Source organism: Polyodon spathula, chromosome 10, assembly GCF_017654505.1.
Source record: "Polyodon spathula isolate WHYD16114869_AA chromosome 10, ASM1765450v1, whole genome shotgun sequence".
Classification (NCBI taxonomy): Eukaryota; Metazoa; Chordata; class Actinopteri; order Acipenseriformes; family Polyodontidae; genus Polyodon; species Polyodon spathula.
The window spans coordinates 16570545-16596680 of NC_054543.1; the positions used below are offsets into that span (position 1 = coordinate 16570545).

General features: G+C 36.3%; 3 protein-coding genes across 6 annotated transcripts in view; all 3 read right to left on the reverse strand.

The window, feature by feature from the left end:
- Nucleotides 1-5749: 5749 nt before the first annotated feature.
- Nucleotides 5750-9366, reverse strand: LOC121322002 (cytochrome P450 26A1-like). The gene is made up of 7 exons (XM_041261425.1): nucleotides 9051-9366; nucleotides 8539-8763; nucleotides 7906-8187; nucleotides 7607-7756; nucleotides 7347-7481; nucleotides 7071-7223; nucleotides 5750-6370 (listed from the first exon to the last, which is right to left on the reverse strand). The coding sequence occupies exons 1-7, from the start codon at nucleotides 9237-9239 to the stop codon at nucleotides 6032-6034; spliced, it is 1473 nt and encodes a 490-aa protein (XP_041117359.1). The 5' UTR covers nucleotides 9240-9366; the 3' UTR covers nucleotides 5750-6031.
- A 3731-nt stretch (nucleotides 9367-13097) lies between these two features.
- On the reverse strand, nucleotides 13098-18430 carry LOC121321576 (cytochrome P450 26B1-like). Its single transcript, XM_041260582.1, has 6 exons — nucleotides 18070-18430; nucleotides 17310-17534; nucleotides 16518-16793; nucleotides 15673-15828; nucleotides 14948-15427; nucleotides 13098-13808 (listed from the first exon to the last, which is right to left on the reverse strand). The coding sequence occupies exons 1-6, from the start codon at nucleotides 18280-18282 to the stop codon at nucleotides 13437-13439; spliced, it is 1722 nt and encodes a 573-aa protein (XP_041116516.1). The 5' UTR covers nucleotides 18283-18430; the 3' UTR covers nucleotides 13098-13436.
- Nucleotides 18431-25195: 6765 nt separating this feature from the next.
- LOC121321994 (exocyst complex component 6) overlaps nucleotides 25196-26136 on the reverse strand; it is an 88794-nt gene continuing 87853 nt past the window's right edge. For all 4 annotated transcript variants that reach the window (XM_041261399.1, XM_041261398.1, XM_041261397.1 and 1 more), the window contains one exon: nucleotides 25196-25974. In XM_041261399.1, coding sequence (XP_041117333.1) covers nucleotides 25842-25974 — 133 coding nt within the window. In that variant the 3' untranslated portion in view covers nucleotides 25196-25841. The remainder of the gene's footprint in view (nucleotides 25975-26136) is intronic.

Here is a 26136-nt window from a genome sequence, read left to right on the forward strand (position 1 = left end):
CAATGCCTTGGACACTGCCTTCTAGCCGTGCAATATAGTCATTGTGAAGGTTCTGTTAGTTAGCATCAACATGTTTTTTCTAAGGACCACTTTACCTCCTTTTTATATCATTCACTGACCTGAAACAGCTATTTTAAAGAAGTAGTTGTTGATGTGAATATGCCGCGCTATAATACAACTGACATGATTTCAATGTGAAGTCATATCATTTGTATTTCCTTTTGACTGAAAAGATGCATCACCATACCTAAAGCTTTCGTTTCTTGATTTTGAACATATTTCAACTTCCATGATATTCCACGATGAGCAAATGGGTGCATGTTTTTTGTTTTTTTTTTGTTATGGGATATGTTTTTGTAAAAGTGTTTTATTTTTATAAGCCAGCATTCATTTTATTTTGTTATACTCATTCTTTTATTTCAGAAAACATATATGTAGTTATCAACTGGCTAAAAATCAATTCTCTTAAAACCTATGCATTTGCTGGATGTTTAAAGTTAAACTCATTGGTATCTATGTTAGAGTATAGTCCAATCACCGCTTTCCATCTCTTACACTATGACTTTCACAGGGCTTGTAGCCATGTAAAGAGCACTAAGCAACTTTCTTATTGCTGTTCTGAAACCTTTTTGAAGCTGTGTCATTTTTATTTTTTCAGAAATGCTAAAACAATCATTAGGAAGTTGCTTAAATCAACCAGAAAGCATGGTATTCTGTGCAAGTGAAAAACTGCCGGGAAGATTATGTTTTTTGTTCTCAATAGCATGTGAAAGTACACTGTTAGCTTTGCAGGTAATATAAAAACTCAATTGAATAAGAAGTAGATAAAACGATGTGACTATGATGACTTGCTGCTTTTATCACTGAACTTTGTCTGACTTGGTGAACCTCCGAAAAGCCTGCGCTGATTAGAAATAATAGCAAATGGTTTGTATAATAGATAATCTGTGTGTTTTTAATATGGTTCAGTATGAGGGCAAGAGTGCAGCACACATGCAAATGATGTAAGGAGTACTTTTCATTGTTTTTTCATTTCCACTAACATTCCTGTATTCGTGTTTCCACAATCATTAGCTGCTCTTCAGCTGTATTTTCTTTGTCTGCTATGTGTCTCAACAAAAGCTCAGCCAAAGCTGCATGCATTCTTATGAAAAGAGAAAGCCTTGCTGCTTTTAATATGGGGTTTAAAAATAGCCTGATGTCATTTTGAGCTTTGAAACAGTCATTTTCAAGCTTTTGAAAAAAAAGACTTGTTTGTCGGGTTCAACATTGTTCATTTGATTTCATTCATAACTTCAATACACACAATCAAATTCAGCGACAAGAAGACAAATGTTTTAGGTAGTGCCTTCATCTGTGCACTGGACACTGAAGAAGGCACAAGCCAAAGCGTTTGTCTTACAGTTTTGATTGTAACTTCAATGCATCACATGTGAAACTGCGAGAAACAATAAGAACTGTTTAAATGTCCAGTTTTTCTTTCCCTAGATGGATTGGGGTTTGAACTGAGATCTTTAAATTGGACGGATGGCTGAGTGCACCACAGGCCTGCACATACAGTCTCTGTTCCTTTGTAACTGCTACTGTGTGTTGCCATCTCGCATTGTTTACATTGCAAGTGGCTGCAACTTTCTTTAAGGTACTTTTAATGAGCTATTCAGTAACCACTTAAGATCCAGAACGTCTGAAGCTGTACATCAAAAGATAGTTTTTCCATCGTTAAAAGGACATTTCTGTCACTAGACTAACTTTCCGTGGATGTTTTTTTTTTTATTATTTATATATTGCTGTGTTAGTTAAAAGGAAGAAGTCCTCCAATTTGTATTTGTTTGATTCTGCCATTTCTCTAGTCTAGTCTAGAAAGGCACAAAGAAAGTGTGCGTTTCTGGCTAGCTAGCTATGTAAGGCTCGAAATAGTGAATTAATTGATTGTTACATTGAGGCACGCAATATGAGCCATGGTGATCAATACTCTGTGACAAGAGCTCTAAAAAAATAAAGAAATAAATTACAGTAACATGCAAAATATGAACGGTAGCACCCCCAGACTCTAGTAATAAAATGAACCAAACTTTGTTTTCTGCTTAATTCAAATTAACAGAAGACATTCACAAAGCCTTATTGGCTGAAATGTTCCTAGAACCACTCTAAAAGAGCTGTGGCTTTAAAACAAAGTGATAAAATAGAGTCCAGTGAAATATTCAACCACCGCCTCCACTCCATTCACTACTCCACTCGTGTGGCCTCGATTATTCCGGTTGCTTCTTCTGAAGATTGTTTTGTTTTGCAGTTGCTGTTGCAATAATAAGTGCTATGGCTGTCTCGTGACCCACAAACAGCGGATAACTGACCTTTCAATGACACATTTAGCTAGTTACCTGGGATTTGTCACTGTTTACCATCGGAAGCAACCAGGTGTTTACTACGTGCAGTCCTGTTTCTGCAGTAGCGTGGCTTGGTTGCTCCTGTATGAGGGAATGTTAACACCAGGTTCCATACACTGACCATGAAAATATGTGAAGACCATGTTCTTGTATGTAAGCATTGGAATCCTTTAAGATAACTATAAATGAATAATACATTAATTAATCTACTTTTCCAAAGCCTACTGGCAAACTTGCCCCAGAAAATTTTTGCACTTAAATGACCTATGCTTTGTCTATTTCTGATTTTAAAAAAGTAATACAAATATCAATAGCTGATAGTAACTTATGCTTTTCTTAGACTGAGTTTAAAAAAAAAAAAAATAATTGGTCAAGCAATTTTAATAAAATGGATGTAGATATATTAATTTCTGTAATCGGATAAGGACTGTTGTTTTAGTAAATATGCATTTTTTTAAAACTGATAAGAATGTTCAGCCAATCCACTCCCTGCAAGCTTGAATGATGCCCCGCCTCCAACAACAAGTTTCGAGACCAACTCAATAGTACACGGACTAGTCAGCAATTGTACATGTCCAGATAAATTACAGTAAGAAAGGGTAAGACCCTACGGATTTGTCCCCACGTCTCCGGATGCGTAACACGGTAGAGCCTGCATCGAAGGGCTCTATTGCTTAATTAGTGTATAATTCAATGTGTTCCAGCTGTCCCAAACTAACAGGCTGCAGATGGAACCAATATTCTAATCTTGAACATTTGTTTTAATAATTCCTTAAGATTTGCTTCAGGGACTTTAACCTTTCAACCTTACATTTCATGCGTGCTCTGCTTGTCGTCAGCATCTACTCAATGCAGATACTATTACTACATTTCTGACACCAGTTGATATGTAGAGACAGAAACCTAGATATATAACCAAGCTGCTTATTTGGTTCCAGTTATAATGTGACACAATTGTGTGTATATATATATATATATATATATATATATATATATATATATATATATATATATATATATATATATATATATATATATACACACACACACATTAGTGTTGGGATGAACATGGGATTTTTAGTTCAGATATTCACAGTGGCTTGTGCTGTAGTTTCATGTTGATGTGTACTGCAAGTAGGTATAACCACAAGTTCAACTTGTGCTTTCCTACTGTTTTTTAAATGTTTGCCGCCTTTTAAAATGAACCCCAAAGAGTTTGTCAATTTACATAAAGGACTATTTGTACATGACGTGGCAGAGCAAGAGCCCCCTCTGTAAATAGTGTTGGTGTTTGTATGTGTTTTGGTGGTGGTTGGCAGGGATGGGGTTAATTCCTGTCCCTGCCAAATACATGTAAGAATGTGGCTTTTCCCAAATGGGATAACTGGTGCTAATTGGGAACAGCCACTTGATATAAAAAGAGAACCAGAAGCTTCCATTGAAGAGAGGCACACAATGAGCTCTGAATGGTTGAGCTGGGATTTGAACCGGTTACAAGCCCGTTTCTTAAAGACTAATATTTGCACACATTGTTCAGTGATAAACATTTTTTTGTTCAAGATTTGTTCTGAAGTTGCGGTATATGTTTTCATCTCTTACTAAAAGATGAAGTGCATTCTATTTCAAACAGGAATCGCTGTTTAATTGGATTATCTTATTGTTTTCAACTGACTGCTGTAGCACAGTAATAATGCTGCGCTTTCTTCAGTACTTCAGTTCCTGTGCTACAATTCACAATGTAACTAGAGGTGGCAAATAAAAACAGACTTTTGTCTGGCACATAATTAAGCGCTAATTAGCGTGTGATGGGTCAGAATTGTAGTAAACACAAAGGAATGCCGAAGCTTTGATATCGTAGTTCACTCGGAGTACACTAGCAATAATAGATAATTACGATTACAAACTATGACCACCTCTGCCCTGGTAATGATTTAAATAGAGGACTGGACTTTTGGCGCAAAGACCAACATTTTAGAGTCCAGCGCCAAACCATCCTTCACAGGGGTTTGAGACATCACCAAATTACCTGAAAACAAAGTTTACTCCATTTCATTCCCACATTTTTTTTTCCTTCTGTTTAGTTTTCAGAATTGCTGTAGTGCTGTAGTTTATTACGTAATGTACAAACACTAATTAATTGCTGAGATAATCTGATTTGGTTTAAAATGATGTATAATTAGACTGCCGTTTGTTTCAGTGTGGAATACTGCATGGGCATTCTTACAGACCTGTGTCAGTGTTGCTGATGAGACTTGGTGAACAAACAATGTTCCATAATTATGGAGTAGACCACAGAGTGCTTTGAATTCTACAGTATTAAGTTAACGCCCTGTTATGTCAAATACAGTATAAACACAGCAGCCACCAGTTTTTTCAGTTCATGCAATGTTAGATTTGGCACAAACCTTGAATCCATTGTTTGAAAAAGGAAACATATTGAGGTTAGGAAAACAGAACAGCAGGTTAGCGAAGGTTCACATTGTCACGAGTGGGCCAGTTTATCAGTAACATTATGTTAATATGCAGCTGTCTCTGATAACCTCACATTGTCAAAACAATATTGTCTTGTGTCTGTACTTTGACACTGCTGTTACAATGCCACTGAGACTTTCACTGTGTAAGAGGGATTGCCTTTACTGTCTATAGATCACACATCCAGTACATTTCCTGTGCACCAGTTTAGTGTGATTATATGTAGTGTGCTACAGTATTAACCACACGATCTGTCTGATGCACAGTGTTAAAGTGCATATGCAGTAAATACAAATCTCCAAAGAAGAACTGTTTCAAGGTTCTGTGTTTTAATAGTCAATTTCTGAACTTGTAGATGGTCTGTGCATATATTGCCAACTGATATCAAGAACTAGCAGAATAATTATTTTGTCATCTTTTAATATGTGCCAACACCTATAATCCTTTACTATTTGGGAAATATTGTAGCTGCAATTCTCTTGGGGCACAATGACACGTGGCATTATAGAACTAGGTGCAGTATATGGTTCTTCATCAGTGTACTTGTTAAATGAAATGCCCAAGTTATAGTTTAATGGATCTGCTGCAGTGTGACTTCCCATTTGGGTGTAGTGGTGGTTCTGGGTTCACAGCAGGATAAAGAAACATTTTCTAATGTGTTGCAATGCAAATCCAATTCAGTTTAGGTGCCCAAATTTGAAGTCTTGGGATTCAATAATGATTCTTTTTTTGTGGAGTGCTTACTGCAGGATCAAATGCATCACATAATGTGCGATTGCAATATTAACAAGACTTTGTGTTTGTTAAATATTTATTTCAATAATTTCCATACAATTTGTACAGCTTAAATACAAAAAACTAAACAATACATCTCTAATGTATATTTGTTCTCAGCTTAAATAAAATAGTTCATTTATAAAGAAATGCATTTATGAATCGCAAGGATCCACATTTGTAGTGCTTAAAGGAATAGTAGAGATGGTGCACAACATGTACATTTATTTTTACAAAAATAAGAAAAGGGCTTATATATATTGTATTATAAATATACAAGTTAAATATATAATATTCAAGATAACATCTACATTCTGTCAATTATTAAAGGCACTATTTACAATATAATTGCCACCATAAATGTTAACACATTGTTTGCATTGGTTTTTATGCAGATTTAGTTAATTGTCAATAAAACTGCTGAATTTGGTGGGGAGATTGTCCACTGGATAAACGGTTGGGCCGGTTTTCATTGTCGGGGGTCCGTTCAGAAGTGTCCAGTTACATTTCTTTGTTAGCTCCACTAAGAATACCTTGAGGAGGATCTTGGCAAACTCCTTGCCCACACAGCTCCTGGAGCCCCCACCGAATGGAATGTAATTAAACCGGGAAGAATCTTCCGGAGAGCCGGTCATGAAGCGCTTCGGGTTAAACTCCTCCTTGTCAGGGAAAATATCAGCTACATCATGCGTGTCACAAATACTGTAAATGACATTCCATCCCCTGGGGATTTGATAGCCCTGGTGACAAAAACAACACACAAGTTAGAGATTTTCAATTATGATTTGGCTCTTTATGGGTTTATTGTTTAAATGTTGCTATAGATAATCAGTTGGCTATAGTGTTCACTTAAGGAACTGGTTGGTTCGTAGTTTAAGACCAAATGCTAAATGACAAGCATGAAATTGCCTGCAAATTGTCAGAGGTCATTGACTGCTTTTCCGAATGACCCTGTGGACCTTTTAAGTGTGTATCTTGAATAAATCTTTCTAGTCATTCAGAAAGGAGATTACCACATTGATGGCTGTTTAATATGACTTGGGTTTCATGCGAATATTATAGTATGCTCTACGCCCCCCCCCCCCCCCCCCAATTTCTTTATACTATATAGGGTGGCATGCATTAGCTTCTCCAATGCCCCAAAAAAGCAAAGCAAAAGATGACCCTTGAAGTTGTCCAAGTCAAATCAGCCAGCTCATACACCTGTCTGGAAGCCAAACCCTTATGTTAAAAGGTCTGCGATTTCTCTCTTCAGTTAGAAACTTTTCTTTGTAAAACTATTTTTCACTCTAGAACGCCATTAGTTTGAATACTTGCAAAGCTGCGTTTATTCTGACATGCTACAACAAAATGCAAGTGTGTGTGTGGATTTATTTATTTATTTATTTATTGGTAACAATGAACACAAAACAAAAATTACTTTTTAAAGTTTCAACTTACATTTAACTCAAAAGTCTTAAGAGCCACCCGGAAAGCTCCTGGGACAGGGGGGCTTATTCGCAGAGTCTCTTTGATGACACATCCCGTGTACTTAAGCTGTCCCAGCATTTCAATGTCCAGTTGTTTATCCTGAGAGTTGCTCCCCAAAATTCCCTGGGAAAAAAAGGTTGAAATATTTTTATACTCCAGATATTAACAGAACACACTTATATTACTATTTCAGTATACACTAGAGCAATAATGATACCCTGTACATGAATACTACAATAATGTTACCTTTGTGTGAAGCTCTTTTCTCACATTTTCAACCACCTCCTGGTGCAGACCAAGGAACATTACGAGGGATGTTGCAGCGCTGGCTGTCGTTTCGTGACCCCCAAAAAGCAATTCAGTTGCAGATTCCTTCAGTTCCTGTTAAAAGAAAACGTTACAATGTTAATAAACGTCACAGTTGGTAAAGACCAGACCTGCTTGCACAGATAATTGTGGCTGGGAGAAACGGTTAACTTCTACAGAGAAAGTGGTCTCGCGTTTACCTGCATGCTGAACCGCTCTCCATTTTTCTCACAGTTTTCAATCAACAGCTGAAGCGCATCTTTATATTGGCTTTCTTCGTGACGCTTGGAAATCTTTGCTCTGATGTTTTCTTCGATTTTGGAATGGATAAAATTGCGAGCCTTCAAACCCTGTGGGATAAAAACACGGATACATTACAGCTTTCCGTTTTAACACTCGGAATGTATGTAATCGCATCTTAAGTGTGCTGGCTAAAAGCCGACACCACTCAATACATTCATTGTACAGCAGGAACCGATTGATTCATAAAATGAATTACCCTGTATAAACCGCTGAAAGGGACATCAATAGGAAGAGAGAACAGGTTCCTGATCATTTCCTCAAACGCATCCACCAACTCATGCTCGTCTCTCTTGGTCTGTTCTGGCTCAAAGCCGAGGAGGATCCTCATAGCGATGCGGAACATCAGGCGCTTCACCTCGGGGTAGACCAGAACGCAGGAACCGTTCTCCAGCCACTGTGACACCGCGCTTCTCACTTCTTCCTGGATCACTGGGATGTAATGCTGAAGAGAATCCGTGGAAAAAGCCTTCATGATAACCTACAGAGAAAATACCAAAAATACTAATTAATCGGAGTGAAACAATGATGCAACGAGTGCACTGTTAAGCTCTCTCCTTTCAATACCCAGTGTATGAACAGAGAGTTTCTACTTTGAGAAGATAATGTAAAAAGATTTTCATATCCTGCGCAGGATTGTTTTTGTTGTAATAATAAAATCACAACTTGTGTTTTGCGCACTGGATTTAGAGAAAATACATTTGCATTTGTCAGTTTTTCCCACGTTTACAGGAATCCTCGTTGGGAGACAGGATGATGCATCGACAAAGTTACAGCATTTACCGCAGGTTTTAATTCATATTATAAAATAGATGAAGTTTGTTCGGCTTACCTTTTTCCTGTTTTTGTGCTGGGAGTCATGCAGATTGGAGAGAGAGCCTGAGCCCAAAATGGTCCTTACAGAGGCTGGCCACTGAACAGCAACACGTTTATGTTCCCCCATTAAAATCTGCCTGACATTTTCAGCTCCCATAACCCGCACAGTGGGGTTACCAAAGAGATGGGTTTTGTAGATGAAACCATATTTCTGGCGTTTCATCTCTAAGAATTTCCGTCTCTGAAAAGAAAAAAAAAAAAAGATAAAATAGTTTATCTTTTTTTACGCACTGGATTTTACTCAGATTATGTAATATTTAGATTCCCAGCTAACTACTGGTTAACAAAGTAGCAGTTAAAACAAACAAACATCCACAACCTTTTCGTTTTCAATACAGAACTGCCTGAAAGCAACATTGCGCATAATCTATTAAATTGTGTTAAGCGAATGTGGCGCTAGTGTACTTCATTATATGTATATATATAATGAAGTAATATATGTGTGTGTGTTTCTATATATACATTTACCTGTAAAACCATTTGGAGGGTCTCGCCAAGGAATGGTAACCCCATAGTACCTGGCGGAAGGGGGCTGTGGCAATTAGGGTCCCGTCCACTCACGATATAAATTTCCCATAGCTTAACAGCAGCTAGAAACAGCAAAATTGGAAGCACAAGTGTGCAAAGAAAAGTTGCAAACAGTGCGTACCAAACCATTTTTTTTAAATCGGCGTAAGCAACAAGATTGGTAATGCCTTCTCACTCCCTTTGTAAAAAAAGATGCTCAAAGTCTTTGCTCTCGGCGACTGCGTTAGACCCCAAGGTTTATATCTCCTTTTATACCCGTTTCCAAGTCTCGGCCTCCCGTTACCTTGGTCAGATAAATTAGTTCACACAAAGTTCATCTTTAATTGCATATTGTGCCATTCCACTTGCTCCGCCCACTGGAGCCACGCTGCCCAAAATCCTTACCATTTGTTTTAAGCGCATTCTAATACCACCTCCCGCAGAACCAGACAATCCTCAGATTTAACTCTGAAAAGGTGTTAATGTCCAAACACAATAGGAAGTATCTCAGGTTCTTTGTAGCAAATATGTGTGCTGTTTGCACCCAGTTTTTAGGCATAAGTGTTAGTTCTAATGCCTGGGGCGGGCTTAATTTGTTCCACGTTTTAATTATTTTTTAAGTGCTCTGAGCATTTTTACATTTCAGCGCAGATTTGTTGGCAATGTTTAAACTTAATTTTAAAGGTTGGTTTAATCACCCTACTTCCGTGATTGCCGCGGGAATTAAATATGTACGTTTTTTAGATGTCAATCCAATAATTAGTTTAATTACTTTTGATGTATTCTTTGTGTGTGTGCGTGTGTGAATTACAGTACATGTAATTCAGTTTTTGGATACATGCATCAAACCGACCTCTGATTTGCGGTGCGCCTTTAAATTGTAGCTAAAGTATAAATTGACCGTAAAGTATACCGGGGGAGAAAAAAAAGAAGTCCAGAGCTTTTGGACAGGGGAAAGAGTAGAGTTTGTCCTGGCGTTAAACCCAGATTACAGCGAATCTCAAGTCCCGGAGAAAACACCAAAACGTCAGGCAGAAGTGAATTCTTAAAATTATGATATCGTGCTTTCTGCAGGTTCAAACTCGGGTCAGTTTTTAAACTACGGGAACATAGCACAAGGTTTCAGCAGCAAAAGTAAACACCCCTGTCATTGCCACGCACTGCATTTTTATAGGTACCATTTAGTGCAACTATAATATGGTGAACGCATGCAGTGTTGTCCATCAACACTGAAAACGACATCAGCAGAGGGAACACCGATCCAGCTCCACTTCACAGCAGCTTCACCTTTGTTTTCTTCTTTGTTAGTCCGTCAGGCGATACTTTTCAGCGATCTCCATGACATTTTGCCCTGCAGTTTACCTTTATTCTTCTGCGCCCAGTCTACCATACACAACAATTGTATCGCTATCAAAACATATGCTGTCTATAGTATTAAATGATAAATACATGTTTACGATTATCGTTAATCTTTCTTTTTTGTTGTGTTGATCACCATTGATAACGAGTGTAGACCCTCAGTAGGGTTCTTGCTTATTTACCAATTCAGCTCGTTTGGGGAGAATGTAGATGGAATCCGTTGTTTTTATATCTTTTTGATATTATAGGTAGTTATTCTTTTCTCCGTTGCTTTTATAGAATTCGTCATTTCTAACACACACACACACACACACACACACACGCACACACACACAAATATATATATAATATATATATATATATATAATATATATATATATTATATATATATATATATATAGCTATGGTACACCCACACCCACTGTATAAAATCATTCCGGCAAAGCTTTAAACAGTTAAAAACCTATAGTCAGCGCTATCCACCTTTTTCAAGACTGGTGCTAAGTTCAAGTATAGTTCACACTGTACAGTATAAGGAAGTAGACAAGGTAATTAAGTTAAATGTTTTGGTCAACACCTGTATGGAGATTGTGTGTGTGTGTGTGTGTGTGTGTGTGTGTGTGTGTGTGTGTGTGTGTGTGTGTGTTTTTATTGCAGTTGGAAGGGATGTGCAGGTGTACATTGTTCCTGAAGGAAAGTTTGTTATTTTTTTTAGTATACGATTTAAATTATCTATGTATTTTAATGGAATTGAAAATTAGCCTACCCGGCAGCCTAACATTCAAAGTATTGAAACACATTGATTTCGGCGTGTGGCGACGTACACAATATAATTAATTAATAGTGAACACGCTTCAGTCCATAAAGTTTTAAATTCTCTGTGTGTGCGTGTGTGTGTGTGTGTGTGTGTGTGTGTGTGTGTGTGAGTGTGAGTGCGCTCTTCACAGTGTGGTGATGTCTGATCTTGAGTATTGTCAACGGTTAGAGTGGGACAGCGCCGCGATGCCGCCAGGGTTGTTCCCATTCCCGAGTACTGACCTTCTTGTAACCTACACACGGACCGTGACATCTGGGTGAACTCGGGAGGAAACCTCGCCAAGTTCACTGTCCATCAGATAATGAGATACGGGAGCCTGAGCACCAATAATTACAAGGAGACCTTTATTATCTCCACAGCGATCTGTTCTACTCCTGTCAATCACAGAAATCAAATAAAGAGGATAATTAAAACCACTTACAGTAATCTTGTAATTGGGTCAAGAGATAAACGGCCTTTTCACTGGTTTGCAGATACAACTTTTAATTGACTGTAGAAGCCATGGAACTGTTTCTTTTGCAGTGGTGGTCGCACTGAATTTAAAATGGGGTTTCACAAAACCGAAAGAAGAAAAGCATTGATTCACCATTGTCTTTAGACATTTATAAAATACATGCATTCTCCTGTGACTTGTATGCATACCAGTAGCCATAAATATATTTCTGCAGAATCAGGACCCACTTGGAAACATACACCGTGGTGCACCTTTCCTCTGCTGTAATTCAGACAGAAATAAAGTATATATTTAGTTTTACTCTGGAGCCGTCGCTTAATTGTATGTATAAAGGTCTGCATTATTTTGAAGTGGCTTTGGGGATGCACTAATTAAAGTTAGGCATTGACACTTACACCCGCTTCCTACTGATTTCCCAATGTTGACAATAAAGATTCACCTTAACGGCAAGGTCGAGGGCGTAGTCTTATGGTTCACAAAAGGGTCATCCTGCCAACAGAAGTCGGATCACACTTAAGGTGTATCCCTTTAATGTTTCCCTTTGGGAGAGTCCTATTTCTTTTTTTTTTATGTTTGGGCACATTCATTTTAAGGTAAACAGACTCAGAAATGTAGACACGTTAATAGGTGACAGGCAATCAGGGTTATATGAAACAAGCGCCTTCACTCGTAATTGGATGTTGATACATGTCTTAATTTAAGAAACATTCATGCAAAAAAAATACAAAAAAATAAATAAAACACACACAAAAAAAAAAAAAACACAAAAAACAAACACAAAGCACGTTTGTTTAAATTGTAATACATTTTACCATTAACTATAGCTGATGAAGAATTGTTGAATATTTTTGGAATACCTGTTCTTGCCCATGTTTAACAAATTGTGTTTTCCTAAATGAAACTGTGTTTTGCGTTAATTCCAACACTCTTCTATAAATAACTGCACCACTTTGTTTGCACTGTTTGTTCGGTTTCTTTTCATTTTTAATACTCACAAATATATCACAAAAACAGTGTTGACAATATAAGTATTTTGACACAAACACCGTTGAAAAGACAATAAAACACTGAAGGACAGTTTATGCGAACACTATATATCCTGCGAGATTAATGCACAGATTACTGTTATCCATCCATTTTGCATTAAAGTCATGTATGTTTCACAATAAACTTCACAAGGTGGAACAGTTCAAAGTGCTATATAAAGTTCATATTTCTCCTTCCCTTTAGTAATAAAGTGAGAGTTCTAAGATATATATTAATATATATATATATATATATATATATATATATAGATATATAGCCACATATATATATATTATATATATATATATATATATAAAAATCGAATTATTTAATGACATTTCTTAAAGTCACATTCTTAACACAAGCTTAATACACCTCTTAAAATCTATCACCAAACACCTGGTGATATATAAGTTTAGTCTAACGACTGAAGACGCTTTTTTCCCCCCAAAGGTCTATAATTTTAGACTGCATCCTAGTTTCTGTAATAACAATTTCTATACAATAACACAACGCATATACGACATTATTCTACTTCATATTTGTTTTAAAGTACATTAACACCAACGGCATCCCATACTTCTGTTATTTTTTAAAATATATTTATATAAAATAATTTAAACACTAAATAATTACAAGTTAATTCTGATGCCTTGCGTTTACTATTTACAAACGACCTCTTCTAGACTCGCTATGGTTTCTGAGACGCATTGTTTTCCTCGTGCGAGTTTATGTAATTGAAACAAACATGGAGCCCATTCACCGGATGCACAATGGGGACCGTTTGCATTTTTGGGTAAGTTGGTGTGGCGAGCTCCCATCTCGCTGTATTGAGTAATTCGACAGCTAGAATTTTCAATATGATCTGTGCCAGTTTTCTGCCAATACAGCTTCTGACCCCTCCACCGAAAGGGATGTAATTGAATCGGCCAGCCTGGCCCTCTTCCCTCTCAGTTCCAAAGCGATCCGGGTCAAACAGTTCTGGGCTCTGGTAAACGGCAGCTGTTTCGTGGGTGTCTCGGATGCTGTACATGACACTCCATCCTTTTGGAATCTGATATCCCTGTAAAACACACAAAAAACACGTTATCGACAGAAGTAGCTTCTCATTTTCAATAATTCCATTATTTTTTAATGCAGCACATCTTGTAATTTTGCATAATGATATGAATGGGTTGGATATTTATAAGGCGAGATCCCTGTGCTATATAAAATGCATACATTTACATTGACTGTGATTTTAAGACTATTTTCTGTACTTTGTCAATAGGGGGCGACGTCAGTCACACATATCTTACTGTTAACCCGACTTTAATGCCATAAAATACTTTTGATTTTAACTTCATAAAGAACAACCCAGTGTAAATACCTGCAGAGATGCCTAATACTTTACATTGTCTAAAGTATATACAGTGTAAAACGGAACACAAATACCAAAGATATATATTTGAAATATGTAACAATTGTTAAAAAGATGACTAATGCCGCATCAGTAACTAGTTCTCCCATATTGGGTATTTTTCATTTTCATAGGGTTAATCTTATTGAACCATTTACACGTTGCTATTATGCGGAGACAATCGACAATGCAAACAGTTTTGTTAAGTGGCCTACATGTGAAGTAAGTAAAATTAATAGACTATGTAATTTGAACCCAAGCCTATTGGTGGCTAGTACGTTTGTGAGTATTGTATTTTGAAATTTAAAAATATTGCAAATACCTTGTTAATTTAATCATGTCCGAATTAATCATCATACTACCCAGAATTAAAGAGGCCACCTCGTTCTAGCCACACAGTAGTGGCCTAATTGCTAATTTAGATAACATAGCCAACAAGGTATCTTTGTGCACAAGAAAGACGTCTTCCAATGATTTAAATTATGGTTAAATAGTTCTGGGAGCGGCGTCGTGCTCAGCTATATGGTACTGCAAACATATTATGCCACTATAAATCAGCAATTGCTTTTGAATATCGCGCCTCTAATCACGGCTTCAGGCTTGCTCGCTTCACCTATTAATTAATGTAATGCATTTCTCTACAAACCTTTACATGCACATAGCCCTGAATTCTTTCTTTGAAAAGTAAGACTTATCAAGGTCCATTGGAAGCATCCGGTGTTCATTATATGTTACAGTATGCAGCAAAAGTGCTACCAGGGTTGGCAATAACTCCCTTCAGATAACGAACAGGTAATACTTACGTCTAGCTCAAAGGTTTGCAGGGCTGTCCTGTAGCCCCCAGACACCGGCGGGAGAGTCCTAAGCACTTCTTTAACTACGCAGTCCAGATAATGCAATTGACTCACTTTCTCCAAACTTAAATACGGTTGATGACAAGAATAGTGTCCCTCTCCCACTGTAGCTGGCATGGTATCGGATGGCCCGATGGTGATGTGGTGGGTTTCCTCAAAACCTCTCTGAGGTTTAGTCTCTGTTGTTGAATTATGTTCTTCGTATGTACCCCGCTTTTCTGCTGATCCTTCGTGGACCACGGCAGTCGGCAGCGAGTTTCTGTTTTTGCAACCTATAAACTGCGCACTGTGCCCGTTAAATCCGTGTGAGACCAGCTCCTGCCTGGCTTTTTCAGCGACAGAGGGATGCCTGGTGAGCTGCAGGATCAGAGAGGTGCTAGCGCTGGCCGTGGTAGAATAGGCTGCAAAGATAAATTCAACAGCAGACTCCTGGGGATAAACAGACACAAAGGTGGACACAGTCAGTCTTGCAAAATGTAGAGGCTTTAAACAACCCGCAACTCCAATAAGGTATTAATCGTGTTACTGCGCCACCCTTACTTGGGAAAATGTCTTTGAATCATCCCTGTCAGTTTAAGTGGCACAGTTTACTTCAAATTAAAAACACCATTAACGTTTGTTCATAAAACATGATTAGATGTTGATGTAAATTGACATTGACATTTTTTATATACCTTCAACTCTTGTATATTTAATTCGTTGCCATGTTCCTTGGCACTGCTCAGCATGTAATCAAGTGCGTCACTGTATTCTTCTGATTGGCTCTGCTGGAGTTTTTCCGCAATGATCTTCTCCATACATTCGTGGAGTATATCTCGAGCTTTGATACCCTTTAAGGAAGAAAAAAACAAGCAGACGCACATGGAATTTAGTTTTCACTTAATTATAAGCAACAAAAAACATTGCTTAGTGAAAAGACATATTGTAATATTTATTTTTAAAAAATATGTAGCTAGGCTATGTAGTTTTATGTTATTAAAAGACTGAGACACTTTTTTAAATTGAGGTAAGCAACGAATTAACATTTTACAGGCGAACTTGGCCACTTTTCTGGTATGAAGCACATTTTAGTTGTATGTAATTTTTGTCAACACTGACTGCAGATGGTAGATGCGCTCAGTGACAATTTTTTTTACAGAAGTCTTGTGTTGAATGAGGTATTTCTTAAACATTACTTACCAGCACCTTTTGTTATCAAATGTGGAAAACACAATGGGCGGGCTGGTGCTGGGGGATTTACTGCGTTATTATTTTGACAACACCTGTGTTACCTGTTTTTGCCTCTATAGTATAATCGAAAACAAATAAAACAATCATTTAAAATGCGTTTATAATTTGTACCGTAAGATTTTGTGTTTTAGTTGGTTTTACAGAATTGCATGAACTGTAACTGTAAAAATGCCTAATATTTTGTAAAGTCTTAGTAGGATGTTGGCATAAGTACTGGGTTTTGTACACATGTAGTATTAAGAGTGCATATGCTGCGCTATTCAAAGCAGGAAACAGCGTTTGCACTTACTTTACGAAGCCCACTAAATGGCACGTCAAGAGGAAGGGAGAACAGGTTATCCATAAGCTGCTCAAAAGTCTTGGAAAGGTAGTCCAGATGATCATCTTGTACATTGAGCCCCAAAAGGACGCGGGCTGCGATGCGAAAAGTGAGGGCTTTGGCAGAAGTGTACACATTGATGGAGCCCCGATTTGCACACCAGCTTTCAACCTCTGTCCTGACAACATCCCGAATGCGGGGGATATACGACTCCAGAGCCGTGTGGCTAAACACTTTGGCTAAAATCTAGAAACAAACGTGATTGATTTGCAGTTTAATAGATGTTTATCATACAAACAACATCCATCTAAGCAATACACAACAGACTTAAAAACAGCTGCCATACCTGTAGCCTAACTCATTCTAGCAGACACGCGTTTTAATAATGCTTTGTGTGACTTTTCTGTAAACTGACCTCACATTTTATACAGGTAAATTTGATGTTGACATTTGTGTGTGTGTGTGTGTGTGTGTGTGTGTGTGTTTATTTATATATATATAAACGTTTTGATCATGAACATCTCGTTAAAATGCAATTACTTTTTAATAAGAGGAACAGTATCATCAGCACGTGTGCTCTCAGAATGTTTGTCCGAGCAATCAACTATACTATACTTCCCAGTCGCCTCCCAGTAGTGTTCTGCAGTTAACTGTTGCGATTTTCGCCTTTTGATCTTTTAAGCACTTCGTTCTAGCGATTCTTGACAGAAGCGTATAAAACTTAATGCACAAAAAAAAAAAAAAATGTAAATGCATCCTCACCTTTCTTTTCTGTTTGTGGAGGTACCCAATAGAGTTAACCAAAGTGTTAGCGCCAAGGATGATCCGAGTACTTTGGGGCCATTGTGTGCTCACTAAATTGTGTTCTCCCAGTAATATTTTACGGATGTTCTCGGCTCCTGTCACTCGGATAACAGGTTTTCCCAAGAGATGTGTTCTAAAGACGTTTCCGTACTTCTCTCTCCTGGAGATGTGAAAACTGGAACCCTGCCATAAAAATGCAATACGGTGAAAGAGGTGTTAAATTCACGCAGACGCTGCTAATGACGTTCAGCACTGCATCCTGAGAGAGCTACGACATGTCTGGCAATAGAACCCAGCCAAGCAGGGCAAGACCTGTCTGGGGTTCAATAAACCCCACTTTGTAACTGTTATGGTAATGCTCGTTCATTATGCAGTTTTATTGATACACAATACTTTAACAATCAATCTGTAGTCTGTTTACTTTTAAAACTGGGAGAACAAAACATTACACACAGGAGTAGTGCATTATATTAATATCTGACGTTTAGTAGTATATATTAGAATAACTATGATCATATTTTATTAGTAATACTTAGAATACAACTGTTATGATTTAAATATACAAACGCATATATGTGCTAGTAACTGTACCAATTTATAACACCATGCAATACAATATGTAAATCTTCATAGTTGTGTGTGCAATATAGACCATAATGCAACACAAAAGGTGTCAAAAGTTGACAAGACAGCATTACTGTTGCAAACGTCACATTACCTGTAGCAGCCAGTGAAAGGTTTCTCCGAACAGTGGCCAACCCATGGAACCCTTCGGAAGGGGTAGTTTACACGTCCTGTCCCTTGTCATGTGCCAGCGAAAGGCCCAGAGTTGACGGGATACCACAAGTAGCAGCAGCACGGAGATTATAGACGCGAAGGCAGTGCCCAGCACCATGAAATAACTGACCTCAAGCAGGAACATTTTCAGCATCAGATTGGGTTTTCCAAACACCAACTTATTTTAACCATGAATAACACAATCTGGAAGCTTCAGGTTTTTTTTTTTTAAAAACAAATGTATTGGAAATTTAGGTTGTAATGGGTGTGTGTCCACTCTTCGAGTTAGTTTAGTTTTTTTTTTTTTTTTTTTTTCTGAGTTATTCTAAGTCCAATAGAAGTCTAGAAATGAAATAGAAAATTGTGTTAAAGAGAAAAGTCATGTTTATAGTTTGGAAATAATTATGCCGCTCTCTGTGTTTATTCTCAAAAAAATCTCAAAATAATTAAACTGAAATGCATTCCCAAACTCGTGTGGGTACATAAGAAACGTTTCAGACCTAATACTCAAAACTGTTTAAGGTTCGCTATTGCGATCGTGCTGTTTGTATTGGATAGGCACAGGTTAATAGCGGTTCTGAATTACATAAAATACAAATAATAAAATGTGATCGGCAAGGTTAAACATGGTTTAAATCAGTTATACAGAAAGAATATACTTTCTGAACGTGGGTTTAAGCAGTGCATGTAATTCAAAGTAGAATAGCCTGCACTTTCTTTGTATGCTGGTTTATTATGTAAAGAATGGTAATGAATATTAAAATATAACAAGACTATGCGATTAGAATCAGTGACTCTTTACGCGGCTTTAACGTTGTTAGGAACTGATATTCATCATTATCTTATTTAATATTATGGTAAATATTACGTACTTATATTTAATCGAGTTAACAATAAACATCAGATTCTTAAAAATTAATACGAAATACTTGAAACTTACTCTGCCTTGCGTGTAGAACCGTATCACTTATGACAGCCAATACCGCAGTGAAAGAAAGTCTCATTCCAAAAATCTAATCTTCTTTTACTGCTTTCTGTCTCGTAGAGCGAGCGTTTTATATGATCCACCTTCACAAATGACGTGTTTTTTGAATATGTAAATAGTTTGATGGATTGGGAGGATTCGAGCAAACTTTGGTGATCATATATACTGTGATTGAGAGCACGGGATGACAGAGGTTTTTGAGACCGATCACTAGAGCGCGCGGATCGAATGGCAGCTCATTGAGAATACAGGTAACCAGCCAATAGCAGGAAATCCACGGAGTTTACCACGCATTGCCATTCACTCAGCCTATAATCAGATCTCGGTGTTTCTTCTAAACAGATCACTGGCCAAACATGTATACAATATAAACGGGACAAGCCTATTTCACAAGAATAGAAGTCTGTCTTTGCTTTGTCTTGGCTACATTTCTTTCCGTACAAAGAAAGTGATTAACTTAACAAAAACATAAACTAGGCTATTAAAATGATTTTTAAAGCAGTAAATGGTTGTTGTTATTATTATTAATGCACAAATACTAGACTTGTATACAAACGAGGCTATTAAACACATTTAATGAGTATGAATTAAATATCTAATATGCATTTTTTCAATAATGATAAGAATAATAAAATAACATTTAATATATACCTTTCAAGAATTAGAACAGCAGGCCTAATATACACATAATAATAATAATAATAATAATAATAATAATAATAATAATACATATTCATTTAAATACTTCAAGAATATGTAGGCTATGTTTTTAAAAAAATAATAATCAAATACCAATGGAATATACAGTCTGACTTGGACCATGTCTCAATTTGATTGAAATTAGTGTCAGAATCGCTCTTTCGTTATAACGTATCAGTCTGGGCAATGTATACACATATATGGCCAAAAGTTTTCCATGATTTAGAATTTATGGGTTAAGAAATAATAATAATAATAATAATAATAATAATAATAATAATAATAATAATAATAATAATAATAATAAAACTAATAGGAACGTAATTTCGATATTGTTTTTTTAACATCATGTAATCAAAGAAACTGCACAATGATATCACAAGTCTACAAGAAGCCATAATAGTAGTAGCCTACAGTATTTCTTGTTAGATTTCGAAATGTCACTTTTTTTTTTTTTTTTTTTTCATTTTTTGTCAGTATATGTAACATTTAATTAGCAGATTCAATTTGAAATGAGTTAATTATTTTGGGTGATGGAAAACTTTTGGCCATAAGTGTATGTGAGAAAATGTAAGCTAACGTTTTATTTACTTTACCTTTATACCTTACGAATACCAAATCTTTAAAAACAAAACTCATAATTGAGAATCGCGTAAGATCAGGCAAAGCCATACTTCAAATGATGCACCCTACACAGTAGTGAACCCATCAACATGAATATTCATAAGCCTTGATTAAATGACGTCTCGTTTCTCTTCTGTGGAATAGTCTTTAAGAAACCAAGTTTTCAGTGTTTCTGTTCAGCCCCTGTAGTCCAGGTGTTGTGTGTCCGTTAACATTTAGAGCGCATCTGTCAAAGTTTTTTTTTTTTTTTTTTTTTTTTAATTTAAAGCCAGAATTTGGATGTGTCACTTCAATAAAGCCTATCGAGACTCCCCGGAGTCGGCTCCGCTTTCATTCAGCCTTCTGGAAGCTAGGCAATTAAAATGCAATTTAAGTATTGCATCTACCTGGTTTTAGTGCAAAGAAATGCTTTTGTTTTCTTTGGTTAGTTTTAGTACATGTTAAATTATCTGGTAATGTTTTAAAAAAAAAAAACACAAAGACTGGTGTATATGGAACATAAAACCGCATCTTCAAGCTCTTAGTGTTTATTTTTGGTACGTGGTACCACCTCTCTATGGCAGATGGTCGTTGTTGCTTTCACCAATGGCTTATGTAGTGCAGGTTAAAAAAAAAATAACAAAAAAACAAAAAAAAACAAGTGAGTTTACATCAACCGGATTACTGGTTTCTGCTTCTATTTCCTCTGCCCCTTTGCCCATCACTTAGAGTGTTTTGGTCTGAGGCGCCACATCCCGATGCCTCAGTTTTGGTATTTTGTTATCCAAAACACAAGACCTACACACTGTAAGAAAACATAACTACCGACTTAAAGACATCTTAAATTGAAAACTAATAAAACCCCAAACACACATTTAAATATAAGGGATGATGCTGTTATGCCAGGCGTTATCTAACAATATAGCGTAAGCATCCCCCCCGAATAATGCGTTCCAGACATATGTTTATAGCGCTATACATGCAAGCATGATACGAAAAAAGTGCATTGATGATGATCATTTATTAACCTTAATCTGTCTATTGAGCTGTGCAATGTAATGTCATCCAACAAAAAGCAAATATGTTAATCTGGTTTTATATTTACTTTAAGAAAATAATTCTTCAAACTGGTATATATTACATCTTCATATATAAATACAGCATACTAAAGTGCTGATTTGTGGCGTTTATGGAAGCATAGGATACGCATATATTGAGAAGTTCCTATTGTTGACTGTTGAAATATTACTTTTATTACGTTTAGCAATATAAGGGGCATACATTGTATTTTTGTTTGTTTGTTGATTCATTCCTTTCTGTTTGTACTCATCCAAAAAAGTTTAAAATACAGACAATCCTGCAGTTTTTTGGCATCTGATGTTATCAAAGTGCAAGGCAAACAGTTGCAACAAAAAACAGCAGTGTGCTTACACATGAGGAAAACATTGTTCTACAAATTCTTAGGACAACTCATCACAGTTTAAAATTAACTGAATCATTAAACAGGAAACTCTGCTAGAGGATTGAACAGGGAAACAAACCTTCTGAAACGAGGCTGAAATCATGAATACTATTTATCTATACCCTGAAAAGAAAAATCACAATGTTATAAAAACAGTTTGCATTAAAGGAGTTACTTCTGCCTTTGTTCAGAACCGTGTAGAAGTCATGACAGTTGCCCAGACAGGGGCGCTGGAACTAGGGGTGCGGGAGCACCCTCTGGCTTTGCATGCTTTCCATCATGCAGGGGTTACAATTTTGTTGAATGGCTTTCAGCATCCCCACTTTAAAAATTGCTGGAAGTGCCACTGTGTCAAACGATCAAAAAAGATTTTGAAGCAGCCCTGTTCGGCTGGCTCAGCAGCTCGGTTCAGAATACATTGAATACTGGTTTGTATTGGATATTAAAGAACTTGAGCACACTTTATTTTATACATGCAAACACAAATTCACTTAGAAAAGGGATGCTATGAGTTATTTGGATTTTGTTTGCATTTCACTAAACTCAGTAATCCCTGCCGAGACATCTGTATTGCCTGAAATGAAGGCTCTGTTTAACGTATAACCACTGTTCTTTTTAAATAGGCTTGTTTCAGAAGAAAGATCACAAGCCACTTTTTTTTTCATTTTCTCCATCTTCCCCAGTGAAGGTGCATATTCCCCGTTGTCAGTTTGCTATCATGAACATTTGCACAATTTTAAATACTTGAGTAAATAAACAAATACACAAACAAACAAATACATATCTAAAAAAGCTTTTAGTTTTGTTATGTAAGAAATGCACCTTGTGGTAATGACAAGGAGTTCTTGGAAAGCCAGACAAGTTCTTCAGGGGCCAGGTATCTTTCAGCTGCTTGCAGATGTGTGTTTACTTCTTATCTAAACACCTTTGCGTTGGGCATACTGCTCTTTTGTTCACCTGTGGCACATAGGTTTAAAAGGATTTTTTTTTTTTGTTTAGTATAGAATACAGGAGTGAAAAAGCTGAAAGTTTGCACTGCATTAGCTTAAATCCCAATTCTTTAACACTGATTACTTATCTTTTGGGGAGTGTGGGTCAACTGTCCTCAAGTCGCTTATGCGAATCAAACATTATGTACGCAGTTAGGATTTAACCTCACCAGACCAGATGAGTCAGAGTATAAAGTTTACACAGACTGCATGGTGGGTATATTACAGCTGAAGAACCAGCTTAACACCGTGAAATAATGGCACAAGGTCCATTTCAATTAAAGAGGAATTAATGTTATTCCTATTCTGTTCAACTGGAATTTATTATGAATATTTGACCATTTAAAACAAGTTTATAACTACACTATTTTAGAACAGAATTAGATGCCTACATTAAAATATTTTTGCAGTATTTGCTGCCATTCATCTTTAAATGCTACCTGACTTCTCATTCTTGTTTGTCTCATGCTGCTTAAGTACTGCTTAAATAAATTCCTTTTTGAGGGTTTACTGATAAATACTTTTTTTTCTTTTGATCACACAGTTGACACAAGACTCAACTATAACCCACTGTACGACCCAATTTAAATCTTCGTAACACATTATACAGGAAACTGGTAGAGGAGGATCCATTTAAAAAGGGAAACAACCTTTTTACATGTATTTTTATTTTTTTTAACTATATGGGCTGTTAAATGGTATACATGCATAGAGAGCTTATTGAAAAACTATCCTACAGTCAAACTACTCTTCAAATTGAAATAACAACCAACACAAAATAAGCGCATTTGTCCAAGAAAACAATCTCAGAAATCAAACTTATTGATTATGAATAAATTAGCTAATACATTTATTTTCATAACTGGATTCATCAAATTTGTATAACATTTTATTTATTTTCCAGTATAAAGTACTGGATAACTTATTAACAGTTAAAACAGAAAAATCTAATCATGTATTAACATTTTATGTAAGTTGACACAGGTTTATGGTGGTATAAATTATAACTTTCCAGTGCTGATATGTCTATACAAATGAGCAGAACCATTACTTGAACTGTAATTTGCCTTTTATATTGAAGTTGTGTGCTGAGTATTCGATCATTTTTACTGTACTATGAAAACATTAGGTCTTATAATAGTTTTTCGAACCATGGTAAATATTACTGTGTGATCATTAACAGATGTAATTCAACATGAAACATTTTTCATTTACTGGTATAGTAATACTTTTATTATGTTGGAGTTCTGAAAGCAGTCACAGCGATGTGCAATACCTCTTTCAGGTGCATTTTGGTGAACCGTTCATCAATTACGTAACCACTCCTATGACAATTCGTTGAATATTTTCGGTAATAAGCTAACTGTCATTGTATCCATGATTTTTTAATAAGTACACATACTAGAATATACCTACACATTTTCGTTCTGCCCTGTGTTATCGGACACAACCTTGTCAATACCCTCCAAGGTCCATAAAATTGGGGAGAGGGGTACTACAAAAGGGGATTTTTACAAAAGAGAATGTGAAATTCAAATAATAATGAGGTACGTCTATGAAATCCTCTTTATAGTTTTGGCAAACCAGTTTGTAGCTTCACATGAACTTATATTGAATATATCATTAAGAATTGTACATCATTTGTTATGCACTTAACAGGTTTACTTGGTTCTATAATGCTTGTGCAAAATGACAGTTATTTTCAGAAACAATAAAGACCAACAGAGCCAATTAGAAAATAACTTTATATTATTACTTCTGTATTTTCCTTCTAAGGGCTGCATATACTATTTCTAGGCTGCTGGGCTTTTAAACTGTTACTGCGTTTTAAAATTAGGATGAGAAAACCTAAAACACATGCATACCAAGGCTGGCAAAATGAAATGTAAAGGCCACTGCACGCGAAATCTGTTTCTTTAGAATTTAACATAAAACAAATATTTTACAAACATTACTTTTTTTTTTTTTTTTTTTAATATACCTTGTATATCAAGTAAGTAATTAATGTATGAGCACAATGCTTTGGTTTTGGAAACAAAATCATTTCGATTTGATCTGATGTTAGCGTGCATTAAAAATGACAGCCATGTAACAGATTTTCAGTGCAATGGCCTTTTAGCCTGGAACAAAACTTAGCATACTCCATAGTGTTTCAGATGAATCAATCTCTCTCTCTCTCTCTCTCTCTCTCTCTCTCCTCTCTCTCTCTCTCTTCTCTCTCTATCTCTCTCTCTCTCTCTCTCTCTCTCTCTCTCTCTCTCTCTCTTCTCTCTCTCCCTCTCTCTCTCTTCTCTCTCTCTCTCTCAATCTCTCTCTCTCTCTCTCTCTCTCTCTCTCTCTCTCTCTCTCTCTCAATTGTAACTTAAATTTACACATCTAAAATAACATCAAATTCTCATTAAAACATTATGCATTCAAAAATTATTCTTCCATAAAATAGCAAACTATAAAACAGTATACTGTTGCAGTATACTCGTACAAGCAAATCTGTAGCCAATGAAATGTTCGCTGACCAAAAGCAATGTGCCCTTAAACCAGAGCTTCATGAAGTCTGAGACACCTGCAATGTTTATATATACAGGAACATAACATATTTACAAAAAAAAATCCAGTCGCATTCTGTAGTTAAACCCTGAATGGAGTGTTTTTATAAATATCTATTGAGATACTGGTCTCCTTTGTGACATCATTATCCACTGCCAGTCTTTCCAAAGTTACATTCCCAGTTTGCTTTAAAAACACCCTCTTCATGGTGATCACAATCATTGCACATTCACAATTTACAAAACATATTTCTTGGCCATTAAAAATACATAAAAAAACATTTTACTGCTGACATGTTTCAGTCTTCATTAAATGTTCTTTGTTATAATAATTTACAATATATTGAATAGTATTTTAACAAAAAAAAAAAAAAATTAATGGTTGAAATGCTGGAAAATAATTGGACTATAAATATTAGAGAGATCGTCAGCCTAGGTGTGTTGGGACATCCCATTCACTAAACTCCTCAGCTGCTTCACCACTGTCTCTATTAACTTCTGCTTGTCACGGTCATTTTTTCTGAACTGGGAAAAAATGTTGTTCTTTTTACTAGTGTCCTTCATTCTGCAAGAAACAAATAATGATGAGTCAGAGTTTAAGTAATGTGATTCTGTTTAAGGCACAGCTTGGTTGAGCTTGACACAAGCTGAACCAAGGCTCACTGGACAATTCACAAATTTTATAAAAAAAAGTTGTGATGAAAACCAAAAAAGGATGGAGGTTTGT

What these genes read in the sequence shown, in the direction of transcription:
- LOC121322002 (XM_041261425.1), bottom strand. Translation starts at nt 9,239, where the DNA reads ATGGTTTGGTACGCACTGTTTGCAACTTTTCTTTGCACACTTGTGCTT. An exon ending in AGCACAAAAACAGGAAAAAG is followed by an intron (nt 8,188 to 8,538) that starts GTAAGCCGAACA and finishes TTTTCTCTGTAG; the next exon opens with GTTATCATGAAGGCTTTTTC. An exon ending in GAAAAGAGCTTCACACAAAG is followed by an intron (nt 7,224 to 7,346) that starts GTAACATTATTG and finishes TTTTTTTCCCAG; the next exon opens with GGAATTTTGGGGAGCAACTC.
- LOC121321576 (XM_041260582.1), bottom strand. Translation starts at nt 18,282, where the DNA reads ATGCTGAAAATGTTCCTGCTTGAGGTCAGTTATTTCATGGTGCTGGGC. An exon ending in CATTTAGTGGGCTTCGTAAA is followed by an intron (nt 15,829 to 16,517) that starts GTAAGTGCAAAC and finishes TCTTCCTTAAAG; the next exon opens with GGTATCAAAGCTCGAGATAT. An exon ending in TGCAAACCTTTGAGCTAGAC is followed by an intron (nt 13,809 to 14,947) that starts GTAAGTATTACC and finishes TGTGTTTTACAG; the next exon opens with GGATATCAGATTCCAAAAGG.